This window comes from Schistocerca piceifrons, chromosome 1 (assembly GCF_021461385.2).
Source record: "Schistocerca piceifrons isolate TAMUIC-IGC-003096 chromosome 1, iqSchPice1.1, whole genome shotgun sequence".
Classification (NCBI taxonomy): domain Eukaryota; kingdom Metazoa; phylum Arthropoda; class Insecta; order Orthoptera; family Acrididae; genus Schistocerca; species Schistocerca piceifrons.
In genome coordinates, this window is record NC_060138.1 from 807,193,669 (window position 1) to 807,214,936 (window position 21,268).

The following is a 21,268-nucleotide window of genomic DNA, read 5'->3' on the forward strand; positions in this document are numbered from 1 at the left end:
AGCTCTTGTCAACATAAACAAGAGTCCACAGGATAAGATATTTGCAGAACCTTAGCATTCACCATGCCAGAGACAAAGGCCTTTTTCTCTGGACATCTCTAGCAGCGTTACACAGCGAAGAAACCCTCCCAAAGACAAACTCAAATTTTAAACTGCATCGTAGGGCTCTCAGCTGTCTTGGCTTAATTGATATGTCATCTCGACATCACACAGACTGTTGACAAGAATTTATGACTCCTGTTTTCAAAGTTATCAGTTTCCAAGGAAATGCAGCTAACGGTGAACCCTTGGAGGAACTGAGCACTAACTTTTGATTAACACTCTCTGTACCAGGCCTATTTTATGCACCCGTCCCTAGAAACCGGGCAATTTTACCAATATTAAAAAAATTACTGCATCAAATCTACTGTTTGGATTGTGGCAAATTTGGTACCATCTTGAAGCTGCACATTTCTACTTTAATTCTGAGTGAAAGAAACTACTTTACAATGCACAGCTTTAAGGTACAGTTATAGAAATCACTTAGATGTTTTAAGAATTTAGAAAAAGTCATACGAATAAGGGAATACAATTGTGATTTATTTTTAACCAAAATTGTGGCACTACATTACATGTTTCTGATAGTATACAGTATTACATATAAATTTCACACAGAATCATATTGTTTTTTAGTGTGGAAAATTTTAAAGCAAGGTTCCAGGCAGAGTGCAACGCCACACTGTTCACATTCGTATCGTGTCTCTTTGCGAGAAGCCTTGCCACTCTGTTTCTTGCTCCTGGAACTGCACACGTGACACACACGAGCAGCATACTTCTTAGTAGTTGCAGGTATGTGCTGCAAAAAATGTCTCTTTGTTAGCCGACCTACAGTTCCTTCATTTCTTGGAATGAATTCAAGTGTGTCGTCTTCAACAAGCTGAACTGCAAGCACTGTTATAAAGTCTGTTATTGTAATTTTCTTCCTGTGCACTGCATTGTACAGCCAAAATGCATTTGATACTCCCATAAGCAGCAAATGGAAATATAATTTTCGCCACCATTTCACAGTTCTGTGCTGGAACGGATTGTACTGCAGGCGTTGGTCTCCAATATCCACTCCAATTTTATTGAGGTTGTAATCAAGTACCTGAAGTGGTTTCAATACTACAGACCCATTTCTCTTAGTATGCGTACCAAATGTTGCTTGATGCCTTGTAGACAATGTATACACATCTCTCTTATCTTTCCACTTCATTGCCAATACATTATCTTTACGCCGAAAAGACATTTCGCCCTTTTTCAGCGTAGCAGATACTAAATCTTTAGGCAATCCTTTCCTGGATTTGTTCACAGTACCAACAGCTCCAGTGCCTTTCTCTGCCAGTTGCTGAAATAGCTCTGGACTGGAATAAAATCGATCTAAATACACAGTGTGGCCTTTGTTCAGCAAGCTGCTGTCAGACAACAATCGCAAAATAACCGCAGACGAAGAATTGTCAACAATATGCTTACCAGCATAAACTTCAAAATTTACAACATAGCCACTACTGGCTTCAGCAACAGCATATACTTTCAGTCCATACTTATGAGGCTTATTTTGCATGTAAACACGGAAACTCACACGACCTCGAAATGGGCAAATTCCTTCATCAATTGTCACTTTTTCTGAGGGACGATATGCCTGGATACATCGCTCCTTCAAATTATTATAATATGGCAAAACTTTGTAAAGTGGATGAAATCCATCTTCGCCTGGTTTTTTCTGATTTGAATTGTCAACAAGATGCAAGCATGACAGTATCTGAGTGAAACGCAAACGGCTCATGACATGGGGACAAAAGTTACAACTAAGAACAGGATTAGTGCTCCAATGGTCCGCAATTTTGGGCTTTTTCGAAACACACATGTGGAAAATAATACCCAAGAAACGCCTCATCTCACTTATAGTCACTGGCTTCCACGAACTCAAAACTGAATGGGGCTTCAGATTATTTCCTCTTCTTTTCTTCTGTATTGTCTGTGATGCATACAAATTTGTCTGTCTCTTGAGTTCATTTACGTCACTGTCAGTAAGGAACACTTTACTGCAATCCAGTACAGAACTCGACTCATCAATATCCACTAGTATCTGCCTGGGTGTCGTGTTGACAGGCAGAGGTCGGTAGGTGTCAACTGCAGTCCACTCACTGTCTTTCGGATACGGCACAGCTGCTGGATTTGAAGCAACACCTTCAACATCATTCTCGTCTTCATCTGAAGACAAACTGTCATCAATCTCGTCTTCTAAAAAGAATATCACATTATGTGTAACTACATACATCGTTTACACATGTTCAACAGATATGTGCGTACTGCACAATTACGTGGAAAATTCGGAAATACGTACCTTCAAACACACCATTGCATTCAGAATCGTCTGAATCACTCTCTACATTATCCAGAGTGTCGCTATGATTGATCAAATCCGCAATTTCTGCGTCTGATAAACCGCGCCGAAACATGATGACAAACAACTGAATGATATACAGACTGAGAACGCAAAGATAAGTTTTAACATGAATTACAGCGCTGCCGTGACATCTATGGACGCATTTTGTTAATAAACATCTGAAAAACGTATAGCGCTGGCCAAACCCGTAGAAATAACGTTGCAGTGTTTTGAATGAAATTAAATGTAGCGGCCCGTAAATTTTACGGGCTTGGTGATTTTCGCGCGATCCCAGGCCCGTAAATTTTACGGGCTTGGCGCTTAGAGTGTTAAATAAATAAAATTTTAATTAATATGTGAAGCATTAATACCAGGATACTCCTTTAAGATTTTAGCTAACCAGTAGAAGGGCTGAAGCCAATCTTGGGCCAATTTTCTTTTATTCAAGATTGTGAACCCTTCCACAACCGTCCCATTGTCCAGGATCCCTCCCACTTTCCCTCCACGAAATACTCAACCATCCCCACTGCTCCCCACCCCTCTCCTCCCCTCCCCACCACTTTCATTCCCCGGGAAAATTGGCAAGAAAAGTTGCTCAGGCTGTGCTAAGCTGTTGGACTGGAGGGAACTCACTAGATGAAATTGTGATCTATGCCAATTACATTGCAGAGGATGTATTGCTATTTACAAAATTCACTTTGCATAGTTGTATTTAACCAGTGTTCAGGAGACACGGATCCTCCCCTTCCCTCCAGAACATGGGAATTGGCGGAAAAAACACTTAGTCTGTGTTGAGCTGTCGGTGTGGAAGGATGTAGAGTGGTTTTCCTTTATTTTGGGATTTATCCTCTTGGAAAAATGCTACCTAATATTTTTTCTTGTGCCTGTGGTCACCTTGACATTTTTAGACTGACTGACGTAGTTCAGACTACTGCCGCCAGAGGGCACTTGAAATTGTGATGGCATGATGAAAAAATTTGCGGGAACCAATAGGAGTGCTTACACCCAGGCCTGCAGGTTCAGACATGTACGGTATTGTTCGCATCTTTCAGGACCACCCATATATAGAATGCAGGTGGAAAGACAGGGAGTGCCTTTGTCAGCATTCGTCAGTTCTTCCGAAAAAACTAGATGTCGGCTACATCAAAACAGGTACAGATCCCCTGGGACAAATATTGTTCGAATCCTTCAGAACCAGCCGCATACAGAGCACAGGCGGGAAGACAGGGAGTGCCTTTGTCAGGGTTCATCAGTCCTCTGGAAATAAGCCTGTTATCAGCTACATCAAAGCCAGTGTGGAATCCTCTGGAGATAGGTATTACTCACAAGGTCCATGTTCCAGGAATGTCATTGTCGATGTTCACCAGTCCTTGCTGGAAAATTCCATGTCAGCAACTTCAAGGCTGGTGCTTAGTCCCTGGAACTGGCTTGGTGATCTACAAGTGAATAGCTGCTGGAGAAGGGGGCAACATAGGGATTGGTAATAGTATAAGAACAGTGACCCACTATCCCACTTCTGTTATAAATCCATGCTGGCGATAAATGGCAGTCATGCAGTGAGTTACTGGGACCACTTCAGTGATGGGGTTGTTCTAGTCAGAATCAACAGCAAATCAGCAACGACAACGATAGTCTACATATATGTGGTGTTGTTGCAAGTGTAGGATGAAGATATAGAGAAAGTACATGAAGATATTCAATAGATCACTCAGTACTTTAATTGAGTTGAAAATCTAATTACTCATGATGGATTGGTAGAAGAAAGAGTTATGGAAGAAAATGCGCGTGGTACTTGGAATGAGAGTGGAGGAAGACTGAGTTCTTCAATAAATTTCAGGTAGTAACAGCGAATACTCTATTCAAGGATCACAAGAGGAGGAGCTATAGTGGGAAAAGTCTCTGCGTTATGGAAAGACTCCAGTTAGATTACACCGTGGTCAGGCAGAGACTCCACAATCAGATATCAGTACTGTTCACAGGAACAGATACAGACGCGTATCACCATTACGTTGTGGTAAAGAGCTGACTGATGTTTAAGAGACTAGACAGGAAAAATCAACACGCAAAGAAGTGAGATTCAGACGTATTAAGGAATGAAAATATACGCTTGAACTTCTCTAAGGACATAAATGCTGCAATAATCAATAGTAGAGGATGCAATTTAGCTGAAGAGGAATTGACATATCTAAAAAGCGCAATCACAGAAGTTGCTAAGGAAAACATAAATACAAAGAAGGTAATTGCAAAGAAACCATGGGTAGCAGAAGCAGTGCTTCAGTCGATCGGTGAAAGAAGAAAGCACGCAAATATTCAGCGAAATTCAGGAAAGCAGAAATACAAGTAAGTCACTTAAGAGTGAAATAAATAGGAAGCCCAGAGAAGCTAAGGTGAGAGAGCTGCTTGAAAATGTAGAGCTAAAACGAAATGAACTGTCGACAGGACTGAGTCAGCATATAGGAAAGTCAAAACAGTTGTCTGTGAAATTAAAAACAAGAGCGGTAATAGTCAGGGTGCAATGGGAATTCCACTACTAAATGCGGAGGAGAGAGGTGAAAGGTGGAAAGTGTACACTGAAGGACTCAATGAGAGGGAAGACTGGTCTAATGCTGTGATAGAAGAAGAATCAGGAACTGTAACTCCTTTACAGGCTTTTCAGACTGTTTTCAACACCCTGTGTGGCTTTAATTCCATGTAATCTTGTGTAACACTGTTTGTCGCTTCTGAACTGGCAAGTTGTAGGCGCTTCACATGACGAAATCCCGGAACCCCGCACCAGACGTAATCGTAGGTTTTGTCAAGTCAAGACTCATGCAGGCACAGCCTGCATATATGGCGAGGCGACTAATTTTTATTCTGTGAGCTTGTATTGTTTCTACAGGGACATGAGGAAAACATGGACATTAAAGAAACCTTGTCACAAATTTGCCGAAGTAGCTACCTGTGAATCTGCCCTTGAATAGAAATTTTCTTTACTGAAACTATGATCTTAGGCAGGTACGACAGTACAACTCCCCCGGAAGGATCAAAAGTATTCACTGTGCTAAACTTTTACCACGAAGTTTGCTTCTTACATGAAATGCATGGTAGTAACAGGTAGGTACTAGCGGTCCGTCTGTGGAAGACTTTGTTATCCGGATGCGTTGCGCCTATCAGCCATACGAGGATTTCTTGGTAAGAAGAACATTTATCTATTTAGCGGAACTGTTCATAAAAACGGCATAATACAAACTACAATTTGAAATCCTGTAAGAACGTTTTTTAAATTCAAGTCAGTCTGAATCATTCTAGGAGCCCGAGTTATAGAGCATTATTTCGACTCATTAAGAGGTGTTAGTCTCTCTTTTTCTTTCCTAGCACACACTGAAACATCTCTGTCAGAAACGTTTCATGTACTCCTCTTGTGTTAAATAGCGTTCGCATTCAGTACTGACCCCTCGAATGCTGGGAGCATTGTCGGCTCAGCCTGCGAGAAAGTTGAGCAGTGGGACATGTTTATTTAATTCTAAATCAACCGAATAATGCATCTCTCCAAAAGCGTTTATTCAAGCCCTCAATCTTAGCTACATTACTTATATTTTGTGGTCCACATTTTTTTTCTCATCGTACCCTCTGTGAGAAATAGTGAGTAAATATGTGTGTTTATTTTTGTTACGTTAGTAGTAGTTAGTATAACACCACCTTACTGTGTGCCTTGGTCTCATTGTGGCGAGTTGAATGTGTTGAGGCAAGGCGAAGGGGTTAGTCCCCTGGAAGTAGTCATCCGACCTGGTTAGTGCGGTGGCGGAGGGGTGTTTGAGGACTTGAAGCTGGGCGTCTGCTGAGTGTGGATCGTGTGAGTGAGATTTACTGGGGGTTTGAACTTCGGATTCGAATAATGTTGTTTAAGTCTCTAGGCTATCTGAAGTACTATAATTCATACACTTTCACATCATTTGTCACAGGATTATATTTCACAGTATATACAGGATTGGCAATGGAATTATTCGCAGGTTTATTAATATACTTGCTTTATTGTACGGGTATTGTGCTGTGTAAATGCCTTCCGCCACGAAATGGTGAGGTTTCAAAAATGGTTCAAATGGCTCTGAGCACTATGGGACTTAACATCTGAGGTCATCAGTCCCGTAGAACTTAGAACTAATTCACCCTAACTAACCTAAGGAGATCACACACATCCATGCCCGCCCAAGTCATGATTAGAACCTGCGACCGTAGCGGTCGCGCGGTTCCAGACTGAAGCGTCGAGAACCGCTCGGCCAGGTGAGGTTTCTATAGAATGGTTTCACCTAAGTGTCAATGCGCGTATGGCTGCGTTTTCGTGTAGATATACTTTCATTTCTTGATGAAAATTCATTACATTTCGACTGATTAATGATTTCGTAGCTTTTCCTTGTGTGATCTTAGCAGTTAAGTCTCATAGTGCTCAGAGCCATTTTTTGCGACATTGTGGGAGTGCGTGAATTTATCCTGTCCTTCCTTTAATGTTGTATTAATTCTCCTAATGCGACGCTTAGTATCCAGCATGTTGCTTGTCAAACGATATCACTGCTTAAATACAGGTAACGGCTAAACTTAATTCAATTTTATTTCTTATTCAGTGTTAAAACTTGCTTTCCTCAAAATAAATTTTTAAAATTTAATGACTGTTTCTCAACGCAACCCCCTCCTTCTCTTCAGAATAACAATAGAGCATCTAACTGGCGTTTCCGAAGCGTAGCACTCTTTGCAGGCCTAATATTTCCGTGTTTTCCAACGAGAGTTTATTATATTAGGTCAAGGTTTAACCTTTTGTTCCGTTTCATTGAGAAAGCAAATGTCACTTGACTAATTAGATTTCAGCTGATTAATTGACGAAAGCAATTAAATTTCTACAACTGCTGTGTATTACATTCACCAATTAATTCCCTTCTTGTTATTATATTTTTCTTGTAGTATTTCGCGGGAGAATATGCTTTTGTTCTGCACGTAGCTTGCAACATGGAAGAGATGCAAAGCAGAATAACAGCAACATCGATTTCTGTCCGTAAAGAAATAACACATAAGGTATGAGAAGAATTTTGTTATCTATCAATATTGTTGCCCATGCGCCTAGAGACTGATACGTGGAGCATTTGTAATAGCACGATACAAACTATACACCTTAAATTATTAGTTTCCTGTTTGTTCCTCGCCTGTAGAATATTTTGATCAGTAAATCTAAATAGTAAAAAATATGTCATTATTTTAGAAATTCCTCGAGCTATAATGAGTTATTTCAGTAGAGTGGGTTGGACGTAATATTTCATATTCATGCAAAATATTTCCAACCTTTTAGGTTGGGCATAATATTGAAAGAAACATTTCCAAGCACCATTCATCAAACATGGTTTAAGGTTACATCAACAATCCAAATAAAAGCATATGGCGCAATACTCTGTAAGTTAACCCGGCAACGAATTCAAAGTCAGGCCAAATAATAAATGTAGAAATGCTTGAAACATCAAACAATAAAACAATCATCAATGAAGAATTTAACTAAAAGAAATAATTATTACAAAATCGTTTGTCAACGTTAACAACTGCCGTAGCTTATCATGATGGAATATACGAAGCTCCAACTAACGCTATAATTTTGTACGTCACGACGTTCTGATGGATAGGGTGGTTTGGTCGCACGACAGCAAGATCATTACGGGCCAGACGAAAATAGTAAGAGACGTGTGCCACATAAATATGCGTGCTACGGAAGCATTTTTTCCTGATTTGTTGTAGTAATCTACCTTGTTACACTGCACTGAACAACATTAACAGATGAGAGATTTAAAACTTTACTGGCGTACATATTGTTCCACAAAATTTCGGGCGAACTGCCGGATGTTTGCAACTCCCTGCCACAATATTTCGGCACAGAGTCTGCTGGCCACCTTCAGGTGGAGAGAAGACTCTGTGCCGAATTATTGTGGCAGGAAGTTGCTAACATCCGGCAGTTCGCCCAAAATTTTGTGGAACAACACTAACAGATATCCATTTCATCATTCTGTATTCAGTATAGTCTCTCCATGTGGCATATTTTACACTCACAATGGTGTAAATAAATTTGTTTTCTGTCAATATTTTAACCATAGATTGGTTCATAGAAGACGCGTCCGCTTCCGTAGCGGTGCCGGTGGCAGCGGTGGTTCAAAAAAATATTCAAATGTGTGTGAAATCCTATGGGACTTAACTGCTAAATTTATCAGTCCCTAAGCTTACACACTACTTAACCTAAATTATCGTAAGGAGAAACACACACACCCATGCGTTACGGTGGTGAGCAGTTATCTGCGCTGTTCTGCAACTGACTTCAGTCGCGGCTTGTTGAGTTTGCTCGCCTTGCAACTTACTGCTGTCAGTAAGTGGAACCGTTTGAACAGCAGAACATGCCGTGATGTCTCAGCCAAGCAGGGCACACTCTTTGAAGTTCACTTTCGATGGACACTGTGTTAGACCGACTACCTTAGAGGATGAAAACTTCGTAGAAGAAGAACTGAAACCAAATTTTGACTATGTTATTGGAATCAATAGACTGAGGAGTGCAGAACTTTGTGAGGAAGTAGTAGAATCGTGTGGAGTTAGGTTAACATTTAAACATTGTGATGGCAATATTGGTGATGGTAGTGTTTCACATACCAGATTGGGTAACACAGGTGTCAGAACTTTTTATTTGCCTTTTGAGGTGTCTGCTGAGTACGTTCAAACAATGGTTCAAATGGCTCTGAGCACTATGGGACTTAACATCTATGGTCATCAGTCCCCTAGTACTTAGAACTACTTAAACCTAACTAACCTAAGGACATGAGACACATCCATGCCCGAGGCAGGATTCGAACCTGCGACCGTAGCAGTCGCGCGGCTCCGGACTGAGCGCCTAGAACCGCTAGACCACCGCGGCCGGCTGAGTACGTTAAAGCAGTAGTCTCGAGTTGTGGGAAAAAAAACCAGTACTGCCGAGAAATGGCGTAATGTTCGCAAGTTCCCTATAGTGAACAGTGCGAGACAACAAAATGTTGATCTGTACCTACATACTCCGTTCTACATTAATGTGTGCGGATATAGACCCATAGTATCTACGAAGGCAACCCAGAGCTTGATACGGTGAAATGGGCCACGTGCGCACCCAGTGTACACAGAGGAGCGTGCCCCAGCTGCCGGTCGACAAAGCAGTAAGGCCTGCGGCTACGACCTCTATCCGCTAATTGAATAGAAACCACCCATCCCAATTACAGCAATTATCCTAAATGACAGTGTCAGTGAAAGAGTCATTCCGAAGGAAACAGATACTGTGGAAGTGTCGCTGACCAAACTGTAACCGACAGAGCCTGTGACGAACGCTTCAATATCTAACGTATCAGAAAACGCTGTGGTAGCGGCTGTCACTGGACAGGAACCATCAACCCAGATTTCGACAACACTTACGAATGACAACTCGAAAGTTTCTAAATCAGCATCTACCGGTGATAACATTTCATATCCGTACGAGGAAACTGCAGGGACTGCGTCAGAAAGCCGTCCTGCTAGAGAAGGCTCGTGCATGAAAGGTCTTAGCAAATTCTTCCGCTAATGCGTGAAAAAGGTTAACAAGCAGCAAATAAAATCAATGAAGCATCTGTGGGTACCTCTGCCACAGTCCACCAGTATCATCCATCAAAAGTGTCTCCTCTCCTGCTAAATTGAGCGACATTCGAGGTTCAATCAATAACCACGAGACCGAACAGATTCCTCGTGGCTTTGGACAAAATGCAAAGGGAACTGGGCAAACGAACCAATCGAGGACGTAGAAATGAATGAAATACGAAGGACCTCTTAAGCAGTGAAAGGGTGATTGTAACGGATCAGACAATGGGAAGAGGTTAAGTGCCATATATATATTAAAACTGTTAAATCATGACTGGCAGTGATGAGAGACTTTAAATCAACAATGCTCAAAAAATTATAACACCCCTACAAACCCTTTCGAATTGCAACCTTGAATATAAAGAGTATTCGAAGTTCACATTTTTTATATGCCGCCGATATGGAGTTTGACTTACTAAAAAGAATCAAAAGATATTAATTAAATGGCATAAGTGGGTATAATGCTATTTTTAAATCTGGACATGAAAGTGAACTAGGGACAGTGACAGTAACGAAAGAAGAAATTGTCGTTAACGACGTTGAAACTATTCCCAATGGTAGAGACATTGCTTGCGCAGTCTGCAACAGGAGGATCACCAGTACCTACGTATCGTCAGGAAATAGCAATCGACGCAAGAGAACAGAGTTTTCCAAGCACGAAATTGCTCCTCTGTTCGGTGTGCGCCACGACAATGTCATAATTGCGGTAGATTATCACTATGTTTTAAATCTCAATGATCAAATCCCAAAGTGTAACACATCCAGATAGAAGCACGCGTAGTGAAAGAATTTAGACTGTCTTACACATGCGAGCCTAAAAGTGTGAACTTAAAAGTGGTGACGCGCCTGGCTTTAATTTCAAAATAAATATTTCAGCGATCTGTTTAGACAGGAATTACGTCTATAGAAACTTCAAACACAGGGTATTACAGACCGAACTGTGCCCTAAAAGTTTTTCCAACCGTGTCGGTTTGCATAACCTCATTAAATATGGAACGCCAAAAAACCCATCGAGCACGGGAATACTGGAAATTAAATGCCGGGAATCACCAAAATGCCGCATGTCACGATCGTTTTAGCCACACTTGGCGGAGGGCGGGGGGGGGGGGGGGGGGGGGAATATGAAAGCAAGTTTCCTTCTTGTAACTCTGCTTTGACACTGTGGCTTCAGTGTGCCGAAACGAAACTACGGAAAGCGTTAATAAATTTTTCGGCGAAAAAAGTTTTTTGATAAGAAAACGGTTGAATTCTATTCGCAGTGTCTGAGGGATCTCCATAATAAAGATGCATCGGCAACTGGGAACCACGTCCATATCAAGAAAGTAAAATAAAAAAAATTGGCTCTTAAATGCAAACAACTAGAAGAACATAGAGTTCGTTTGAGCAGGCAGGATACCGGTTTTTGCGAAGAAACATTATCTTTTAGTGTTGCTCTAGGAAAGGAGAGGGTGGAAGCAAAAATGTTTACACAAGTCAAAACGAATGAAGGAGCCATTTTAGCCACTACGCTGTTGATAGCAGCGCACAGGCAGAACTGTTATGAAATATTCAAGAGTATTACAGCACCTCAGTCTTAGAGACAGGATCGAAGAAGACGATATACATGCTGCAATAGTACTTAGTTCGAAAGACAAATCGCCAGGTCCAGATGGCATACTTGCAGAGTTTTACCAAGTTTTCTAGGCACAACTGACTCCTAATTATTACACATGTGTAACGAACTTTAGACCCCTGACTTCGAAATCCTGGAAGATTTTTTGGGAGGATCGGTTGTGCTCAAGCCAATAACCAAAAAAGAGTGTCTCTCGTGTCCTTCGGAATTCTACCTCCCACCACACTGCTTAGCCCGCCTCCTTGCACAAAAGCTCAAGACGATAATACATGAGGTCACCGGAGCCTATCAAACTAGTATAGGCAAGATGAGATAAATCCTCCACACAGTTTGTGATTATAGAAACGTTATAGCTACAGCAGTCATTCTTGAAATTAGACGTTTAGTAATGTCACTGGATTTTGAAAAATGGTCAGCCATCGGTCCTTCCTAGAGACATTGAGCGCCATGGTCTTTCCACTACGGTCTCTCAACATGATACGTAGAATATTAAAGAACGGATCCTCAGGAATTACAATCAACGGTCAGTTATCGTGGAGTTTTGACTTCAGTATTTCAGTGAAACAGGGCTGCCCAATGTCGATGGCCTTGTTTTCCATGATTACTGAACCTCTGTATGTCACTCTACAGCAAAAGTTTTGAGAATTACATGTATATGGTCAAAGCATTACCTACAAGACTTACGTCAGAATGTAGGTCTGGCAGTAACAAACGAAAACATCATGCAGATCGCACTACAAATTGTACACAGATACGAATTTGCATCAGGTGCAAAACTGCACATGACAAAACCGAATGTAATGAATGTAGTACGAGAACTTTGCTCGCAAATCACCGGGGAAATATAAGTGCTCTCTCACATGCACACGTTGGACATCGAGTATAGGTGCAGCATCAGGTACACCATCGCTACCAATTACAAGAAGATCTTAGCGAGCACGCAGTGTGAGAAAGCGGGCCGAGGTTCAGGCAATAGTACTTGCAAATACACATATAATATCCAAATTGAACTATGAGGGTCACGTGCTACCAATATCAAAAGACATTTCCCCGAGGAATAACCTCGGCATTAGGACACTACATAAGCCGCTGCAATATTTTCGAAGTGAATTTTGACAGGCTGTCTCTTTGGAGAATAAATGGAAGACTAAACTTCACTAAAGTCAGTTTAAATCGCAAACTTTATACGTGTGCTCCCTGCCGCCGTTGGATTAGAAGCTGCAGCAGCAAGTCGTATACCCCTAGCTTACTTATTTGTTACATAGTTAAATTCGTAATTTATTTGCGTGTTTTTGGGTACTTGCATTGTTTAATTCTTAAATTTCCGGTGTATTATAGTATTTGAGAGTTGTAGCATCGCGCCTTAGTACCTGAATAGTATATTCTTATTTAAATTGCGTGTGAGTTTCGTATAGGAGGTGTAATTTCGAGTTTTAGTTACTATATTCGTAAATTCAGGCAGATTGTAACGCAGTCGTTAGGCATTTGTACAGGTTAGTTAATACATTCTTTGCGTGTTTCCCCTGCGTTATCTAGGCACGGACTCGTGTTTCAGTAACTGTTGTTCAACATTGATTAGAATGGACAGGGACTGTGATTGCTGTGTTCGGATGAGGGCTGAGTTGGCATCCCTTCGCTCACAGCTGCAAGCGGCACTGACTTCCGTCACGCAGCTTGAGACTGTTGCCAATGGGCACCACTGTGGGGAGCCGGACTTGGGTATCACGAGGATGTCAACCTCTTCCTGTCTGTCCCCAGATCGGTCTGCCGCTGTGGTTGCCCCGGTTGCTGCCCGCAGTGGGGCTGAGCCCTCGCCTGTGGTTGATTGGGAGGTCGTTCCAAGGCGTGGCAGGCAGCGAAAGACGTCCCCGGAGGCTGATCAGAAAGCCTCCCCGGTTCGTCTGTCACACAGGTTTCAGGCACTGTCTCTGGCTGAGCCAGATGCAGCTGCCTGCCCTGTTTCAGAGGATGATTCTCAGCCTTCAAGGTCCGGGCAATCACAGAGGGTGGGCTTATTGGTAGTTGGGAGCTCCAATGTTAGGCGCGCAATGGGCCTCTTAGGGATATGGCGGCTAAGGAGGGGAAGAAATCCAGTGCGCACTCCGTGTGCATTCCGGATGGAGTCATTCCTGATGTGGAAAGGGTCCTTCCGGATGCCATGAAGAGCACACGGTGCAGCCAGCTGCAGGTGGTGGCACATGTCGGCACTAATGACGTGTGTCGCTTTGGATCTGAGGAAATTCTCTCTGGATTCCAGCGGCTATCTGATTTGGTGAAGGCTGCCGGTCTTGCTTACGAGATGAAGGCAGAGCTCACCATCTGCAGCATCATTGTTGTAGTTGTGCTGGGAAAGTCCCTGAGCTTCAAGCGGTAATAGAAAGCACAGAAGCTGAAATCGTTATAGGTACAGAAAGCTGGCTAAAGCCTGAAACAAGTTCTGCAGAAATTTTTACGAAGTCTCAGACGGTGTTCAGGAAAGATAGATTGGCAGGATTGGTGGTGGAGTGTTTGTGTCTGTCAGTAGTGGTTTATCTTGTAGTGAAGTCGAAGTAGATACTCCGTGCGAATTGGTATGGGTGGAGGTTATACTTAACAGCCGAACTAAGTTAATAATTGGCTCCTTCTACCGACCCCCAGACTCCGATGATATAGTTGCTGAACAGTTCAGAGAAAATTTGAGTCTCGTAACAAATAAATACTCCACTCATACGGTTATAGTTGGTGGGGATTTCAACCTTCCCTCGATATGTTGGCAAAAATACTCGTTCAAAACCGGTGGTAGGCAGAAAACATCTTCCGAGATTGTCCTAAATGCTTTCTCCGAAAATTATTTCGAGCAGTTAGTCCACGAACCCACGCGAATTGTAAACGATTGCGAAAACACACTTGACCTCTTAGCCACAAACAATCCAGAGCTGATAGAGAGCATCATGACTGATACAGGGATTAGTGATCACAAGGTCGTTGTAGCTAGGCTCAATACTGTTTCTTCCAAATCCACCGGAAACAAACGCAAAATAATTTTATTAAAAAAGCGGGCAAAGTGTCACTAGAAACCTTCCTAAAAGACAATCTCCATTCCTTCCGAACTGACTATGCAAATGTAGACGAGATGTGGCACGAATTCAAAGATATAGTAGCAACAGCAAGTGAGAGATTCATACCTCATAAATTGGTAAGAGCCGGCCGCGGTGGTCTTGCGGTTCTAGGCGCTGCAGTCCGGAACGACGGGACTGCTACGGTCGCAGGTTCGAATCCTGCCTCGGGCATGGATGTGTGTGATGTCTTTAGGTTAGTTAGGTTTAAGTAGTTCTAAGTTCTAGGGGACTGATGACCTAAGATGTTAAGTCCCATAGTGCTCAGAGCCATTTGAACCATTTTTTTGAAATTGGTAAGAGATGGAACCGATCCCCCGTGGTACACAAAACAGGTCCGAACGCTGTTGCAGAGGCAACGGAGAAAGCATGCGAAGTTCAGAAGAACGCGAAATCCCGAAGATTGGCTAAAATTTACAGACGCGCGAAATTTGGCACGGACTTCAATGCGAGATGCCTTTAATAGGTTCCACAACGAAACATTGTCTCGAAATTTGGTAGAAAATGCGAAGAAATTCTGGTTATATGTAAAGTACACAAGCGGCAAGACGCAGTCAATACCTTCGCTGCGCAGTGCCGATGGTACTGTTACCGACGACTGTGCCGCTAAAGCAGAGTTATTGAACGCAGTTTTCCGAAATTCCTTCACCAGGGAAGACGAATGGAATATTCCTGAATTTGAAACACGAACAGCTGCCACCATGAGTTTCTTAGAAGCAGATACCCTAGGGGTTGCGAAGCAACTCAAATCGCTTGATACGGGCAAGTCTTCAGGTCCAGATTGTATACCGATTAGATTCCTTTCAGATTACGCTGATACAATAGCTCCCTACTTAGCAATCATATACAACCGCTAGCTCACCGATAGATCTGTACCTACAGATTGGAAAATTGCGCAGGTCGCACCAGTGTTTAAGAAGGGTAGTAGGAGTAATCCATCGAACTACAGATCTATATCACTGACGTCGGTTTGCAGTAGGGTTTTGGAGCATATACTGTATTCAAACATTATGAATCACCTCGAAGGGAACGATCTATTGATACGTAATCAGCATGGTTTCAGAAACATCGTTCTTGTGCAACGCAGCTAGCTCTTTATTGGCACGAAGTAATGGCCGCTATCGACAGGGGATCTCAAGTTGATTCCGTTTTTCTAGATTTCCGGAAAGCTTTTGACACCGTTCCTCACAAGCGACTTCTAATCAAGCTGCGGGCCTATGGGGTATCGTCTCAGTTGTGCGACTGGATTCGTGATTTCCTGTCAGGAAGGTCGCAGTTCGTAGTAATAGATGGCAAATCATCGAGTAAAACTGAAGTGATATCAGGTGTTCCCCAGGGAAGCGTCCTGGGACCTCTGCTGTTCCTGATCTATATAAATGACCTGGGTGACAATCTGAGCAGTTCTCTTAGGTTGTTCGCAGATGATGCTGTAATTTACCGTCTAGTAAGGTCATCCGAAGACCAGTATCAGTTGCAAAGTGATTTAGAAAAGATTGCTGTATGGTGTGGCAGGTGGCAGTTGACGCTAAATAACGAAAAGTGTGAGGTGATCCACATGAGTTCCAAAAGAAATCCGTTGGAATTCGATTACTCGATAAATAGTACAATTCTCAAGGCTGTCAATTCAACTAAGTACCTGGGTGTAAAAATTACGAACAACTTCAGTTGGAAAGACCAAATATATAATATTGTGGGGAAGGCGAGCCAAAGGTTGCGTTTCATTGGCAGGACACTTAGAAGATGCAACAAGTCCACTAAAGAGACAGCTTACACTACACTCGTTCGTCCTCTGTTAGAATATTGCTGGGCGGTGTGGGATCCTTACCAGGTGGGATTGACGGAGGACATCGAAAGGGTGCAGAAAAGGGCAGCTAGTTTTGTAATATCACGTAATAGGGGCGAGAGTGTGGCAGATATGATACGCGAATTGGGATGGAAGTCATTAAAGCAAAGACGTTTTTCGTCGGGGCGAGATCTATTTACGAAAGTTCAGTCACCAACTTTCTCTTCCGAATGCGAAAATATTTTGTTGAGCCCAACCTACATAGGTAGGAATGATCATCAAAATAAACTAAGAGACATCAGAGCTCGAACAGAAAGGTTTAGGTGTTCGTTTTTCCCGCGCGCTGTTCGGGAGTGGAATGGTAGAGATATAGTATGGTTGTGGTTCGATGAACCCTCTGCCAAGCACTTAAATGTGAATTGCAGAGTAGTCATGTAGATGTAGATGTAACACATTTAAGCTGTGGACAAAGCCGCCCGATACTATAACGCCCCATTTACTGAATGAGATCACTCTTGTTAACCTGAACCCGCTCATTAATATGCAGCACATTCCAAACAGTTTTTATAATTTTAAGCATTTTTAAAAGAATTTAGCTATATCTAAATGATTTCATCGCAAAACGTATGGCAAAAATGAAAGACATATATCGGAAATTAGGAGTAGATAAGAACAGAAATACGACAGAACAGAAAAACCTACATTACAACTGGGAGGAAATATGGAGAAACATTAGCCACCGCAACTTACCTTCGGATGTAAAAGTGACGAGGTACAAGGCCGTGAACAGAAAAATAAAACACCAACTGCATACTTTACGCCATTCATCTAACACGGTCCGCGCTGTGTGCTTCTTATGGTTTGTTGGATACTGAGGAACACAGAGTAGTGTGCGTAAAAGTAAAAGACATCTGGTAGAAGTTAGCTTGCATATCTAGGACAGCACCGAACAGTATTACATCAGCAGACGTCTTATAAACAGATGCAGTTTCATGCCTTAATACAAAAAGAAATGCCATCAGTTGGCTCAAGGGACATTCATTCCATTACATCCTGAAGAGCAGATACCAAATGTACCGCATACTTTCGGCTATATTTTAACACTAAAACGCTACTGTCATACCATAACCTCAAAGCTGGAGACATTTCGTATAATGAAATTATTTTTGTTAAAGCAAGTATAAAGAAGCACAACAGTTTTCCCTCTGAATAGCGCTTTGTTGTATTCACCGTGATGTACCTACAGAAGGTTGCCTATCGGACGTGAAAGTAATTATACAACAAATGATTATACAACATGTAATAGATAATATTTTACCAATTTAAACCGTTAAAATGATAAAGGAAAGCAGTCGCCAGCCTAATTAGGCATAAGATTGTGTAACATTCTTATTCAAAAAATAGATTTAACTAAATTCAATGGATCGACCCAGCCTATACATTCCCACACGAGAGTGCAATGAACCCAGCCACAAGTGTATGTTAACGTTAAAGAGAGTGCTGACAGTTATAGCAGAATAAACCTATTTGCATAAGCACAACATATAATGACACACACATTTTTATTTAGTACATAGTGAAACCGAATAGTTTGAATAATATTACTATTGAAGTTTAATGTAGAAATATAAAATTGGGCATGAATTTTGTCCCTCTTTACCAAATACTTTTCTACCTAACATGCAAATTAAGTTGAGTTGAGTAGCAAACAACTTCCCACAGTTCTCTGAAGAAAATAAGTTACTGTTTTTACAGTTAAAGCTCTTTCTGTTAATAATTTTCTATCAGTGAGCACAAAAGACAGAATATGGATCCTGTTAAACTGGTGGCGAGTACGTACTGGCAGGTGGATCAGCAGTTGATAAAGATAAAGCTGTGTCATTTCTTGGTGGCGATAATAGATACAATTTCCCATACAGAGGTAGCTTGTTAACCCATCCGTCCAAGGCTTTTGGCACATTGGAAAACGGCACAAAAAATCTCTCTCGGCACCAGCACAGTCCAGTGTTGTTACATGAGCTGTTGGTGGTTCAGAAGCTCGTGTCCGACTAACGCTTGGTTCCACCTTTCTATCCCTGCCAACCACATCTTGCGCGCACTGCATCTTTTCGTTCCAGAGGGGAACTACACCACCCTTTCCTCTTACAATAAACTAAAAGCCCTAAGTGAAGGTCAGTAATTACACAGCGGCAACCAAATATTTAAAATGAAACGGAACATTTGCACATGTTGACATTTCTACAAAAAATTATTTAAACGAAATTATTCAATCTTAAAGATAAGCAAAGAGATTATGGGAGAAAGACAAAACATATCATTTTCTTATATTGTACATATTACATACATTACACTTCCTACAATCTAAGAGACATCAAAGTTTTGATAGAGAAAAGAGTATACATTTTTATACAGTATTGAATTAATCATACAAATTACAGAAGCTCAACGTAGGATGTTGAACAAAACAGAAAGCAAAATAAATCAGCAGATCATTGGAGCTATGGTGTTACTGTATCTACGCAGCATCACAAGCGGTGCCGCTTTATAGAAAAATATGGTTCTCGTTTATTAATTATTTATTTTTCCTCATTAATGTGAACAATAATAATGTTCGAAAAGAACATAGATACTTTAAAAAAAACGGAATGAAAGTAGCTGAGTTTAGCATTACATCATACCAGAAAAACATGTACACAACAGAAAATTATAGCCCTATTCATTTTACAATGTGTACTTCTGCCTCACAAATTTTTAAGTCAAGAGTATGCCATTGAATTGTTACATGAAGAGCTTTATACCGTATGTGTATCTTGCCCTAATTTTAAACTCCCTAAATGCACAACAAGAAAGACGTCGTTTCATTCAATGGAAAGAAAACATTACGTCATGTGGAATTTCAAAGAAGCTACTTTCGTTTCAAAGGCCTCCGAAACCGACGTTTATGGTGGTGAATTTGGAGAGCGCAATATAGGGCTGAAGGGGAGGAAGGAGGTCCTAAAAAAATAATAATAATAAAAAACAACTGGTCAGCGCGGCTGATTGTCATGCATTCAACTCGGGTTCGATTCCCGTTACTGCCAGCGCTCTTTTCGTGGTGGGACGATTTGAACTAGCTGCACCAAGCCTCGTGAAGCCAACTGAGAAGGTACTAGACAGAGTAGTAGCGGTTCCAAGGTCAAGTAACCCGACAACAACCGGGAGAGCGGTGTGCTGACCACATACTCCTCTGCACCGCATCGAGCGACGCTTTTGGCAAAGGATGACACGGCGGTCGGTCGTGTCCAACTTGCCCGTCCAGCGGCAGAACGCGGAACTTTTACACAGGTAACACATAGTGTCGATAAGGAGCCGCGACCTTTATATTCACATGTTTCTTACAGCGCTAATTGTCGATTGGATTATTATAAAATTACTCCGAAAGTAAGAACGTGTAGTCGTTTGCAGAACAAGCCTCTTGGTATAACACCAGATATACATGAAAGAAAATCGTACAAATCCTGGAGGTGAAACTACACGTCTCGTCAATGATTCTGCGCCCGCTCTCGTTTGAATGTCACTTTTTATGGCTGACCACAGGAGAATATCTCCTCACCCGTTTCTATTTAGTCGCTGACTCCATATACACGTCACAACTGTGGCATTACGCTCCACAAAGCGTCAATATTGGATACGATATCCTGGTTCACCCAGGTGGGTGGTATACACCGCTTCTGATTCTCTTATTTTTCTTGCTTGCACTTCGCTGAAGACGATCCTCTGTTTCACCACTCCAAAAAATTTTTTGCCTCCTGACGCCTCGTACAAACAACTGAAGGTCACTGTAGCGGTAGGAGTGTATTGAACTGTAGTTAGAGCAAGCTTTTGTCGTTTCTGCTGGTGACCTCTCAGGGTTTAAATTTCTGGAAACAATGTGCGTTATCTTGAATAGCTCACCCCTAGGCTAAAAAAGTTCACCGAAACAATACAATTATACACGATTATACCATCACTTTCTTAGTTAAGTTAACGTCAACTGGATAGTCAGGTACTTCCTCAAATTATTTATAATGAAAGACCCACTTGCAGGTCGTTGTCACAATCGACATACGCTAATACTTGTGAGAAGGCACCGATTCTCACTCAAGCATTCAAGCGGAACGGAATCCTTCCCCGTAATTAATTACCTTACCAGTAACGACTGCGTTCATGCAAAAACCCAACAAAATTAAATTGGTCTGTTAAAAAAAAATGAAATCTAGTAAATAATGTTAAGGAAAGGGAAGAAACTTCAATGGTCACCAAAAGCAGTATACATTATGTTATATAACTAAAAAATATAACATATTACAAAAATTTACTGAACAATACTCTCCCTTGTGGTAGAATAACCGTTAATATTCATCGACACAAGGCCCTTCAATGGGTGTATAATATTGGGAACGATAAGTTTTCATATATAATCAAAATATATTCAACACACTATCTCCAGATTTAAACTTCCCCTCTGTTTAAACGCTCTAATAACGGAAATCTAGGTACTTGCTCCCTAACACTTCGAATGCAATATTGCACAGTCCAAAGATTCAAACGAAAGAAAGGAACTCATAAACACTACTAATGTCAGTTAATACATAGCAAGACAAAACAACAACGAAATAACGTATCTCTTACTACTCCAGGACGAATAGAACGCGTAGTTACGTAGATCAATGAGAAAATGTGCAAAGCATGCAGCAAAAGATCATTTAATTTGCAAATCA

General features: G+C 41.5%; 1 protein-coding gene across 1 annotated transcript; it reads right to left on the minus strand.

Annotated features, from left to right (window-relative positions):
* Positions 1–646: 646 nt before the first annotated feature.
* Positions 647–2,299, minus strand: LOC124775280 (piggyBac transposable element-derived protein 4-like). The gene has a single exon (XM_047250121.1). It carries the CDS (start codon positions 2,297–2,299, stop codon positions 647–649), a length of 1,653 nt encoding a protein of 550 aa, XP_047106077.1.
* Positions 2,300–21,268: the final 18,969 nt, after the last annotated feature.

Bases quoted from the DNA above. Each gene is read 5' to 3' on its own strand.
- LOC124775280 (XM_047250121.1), bottom strand. From the start codon at position 2,299: ATGTATGTAGTTACACATAATGTGATATTCTTTTTAGAAGACGAGATT.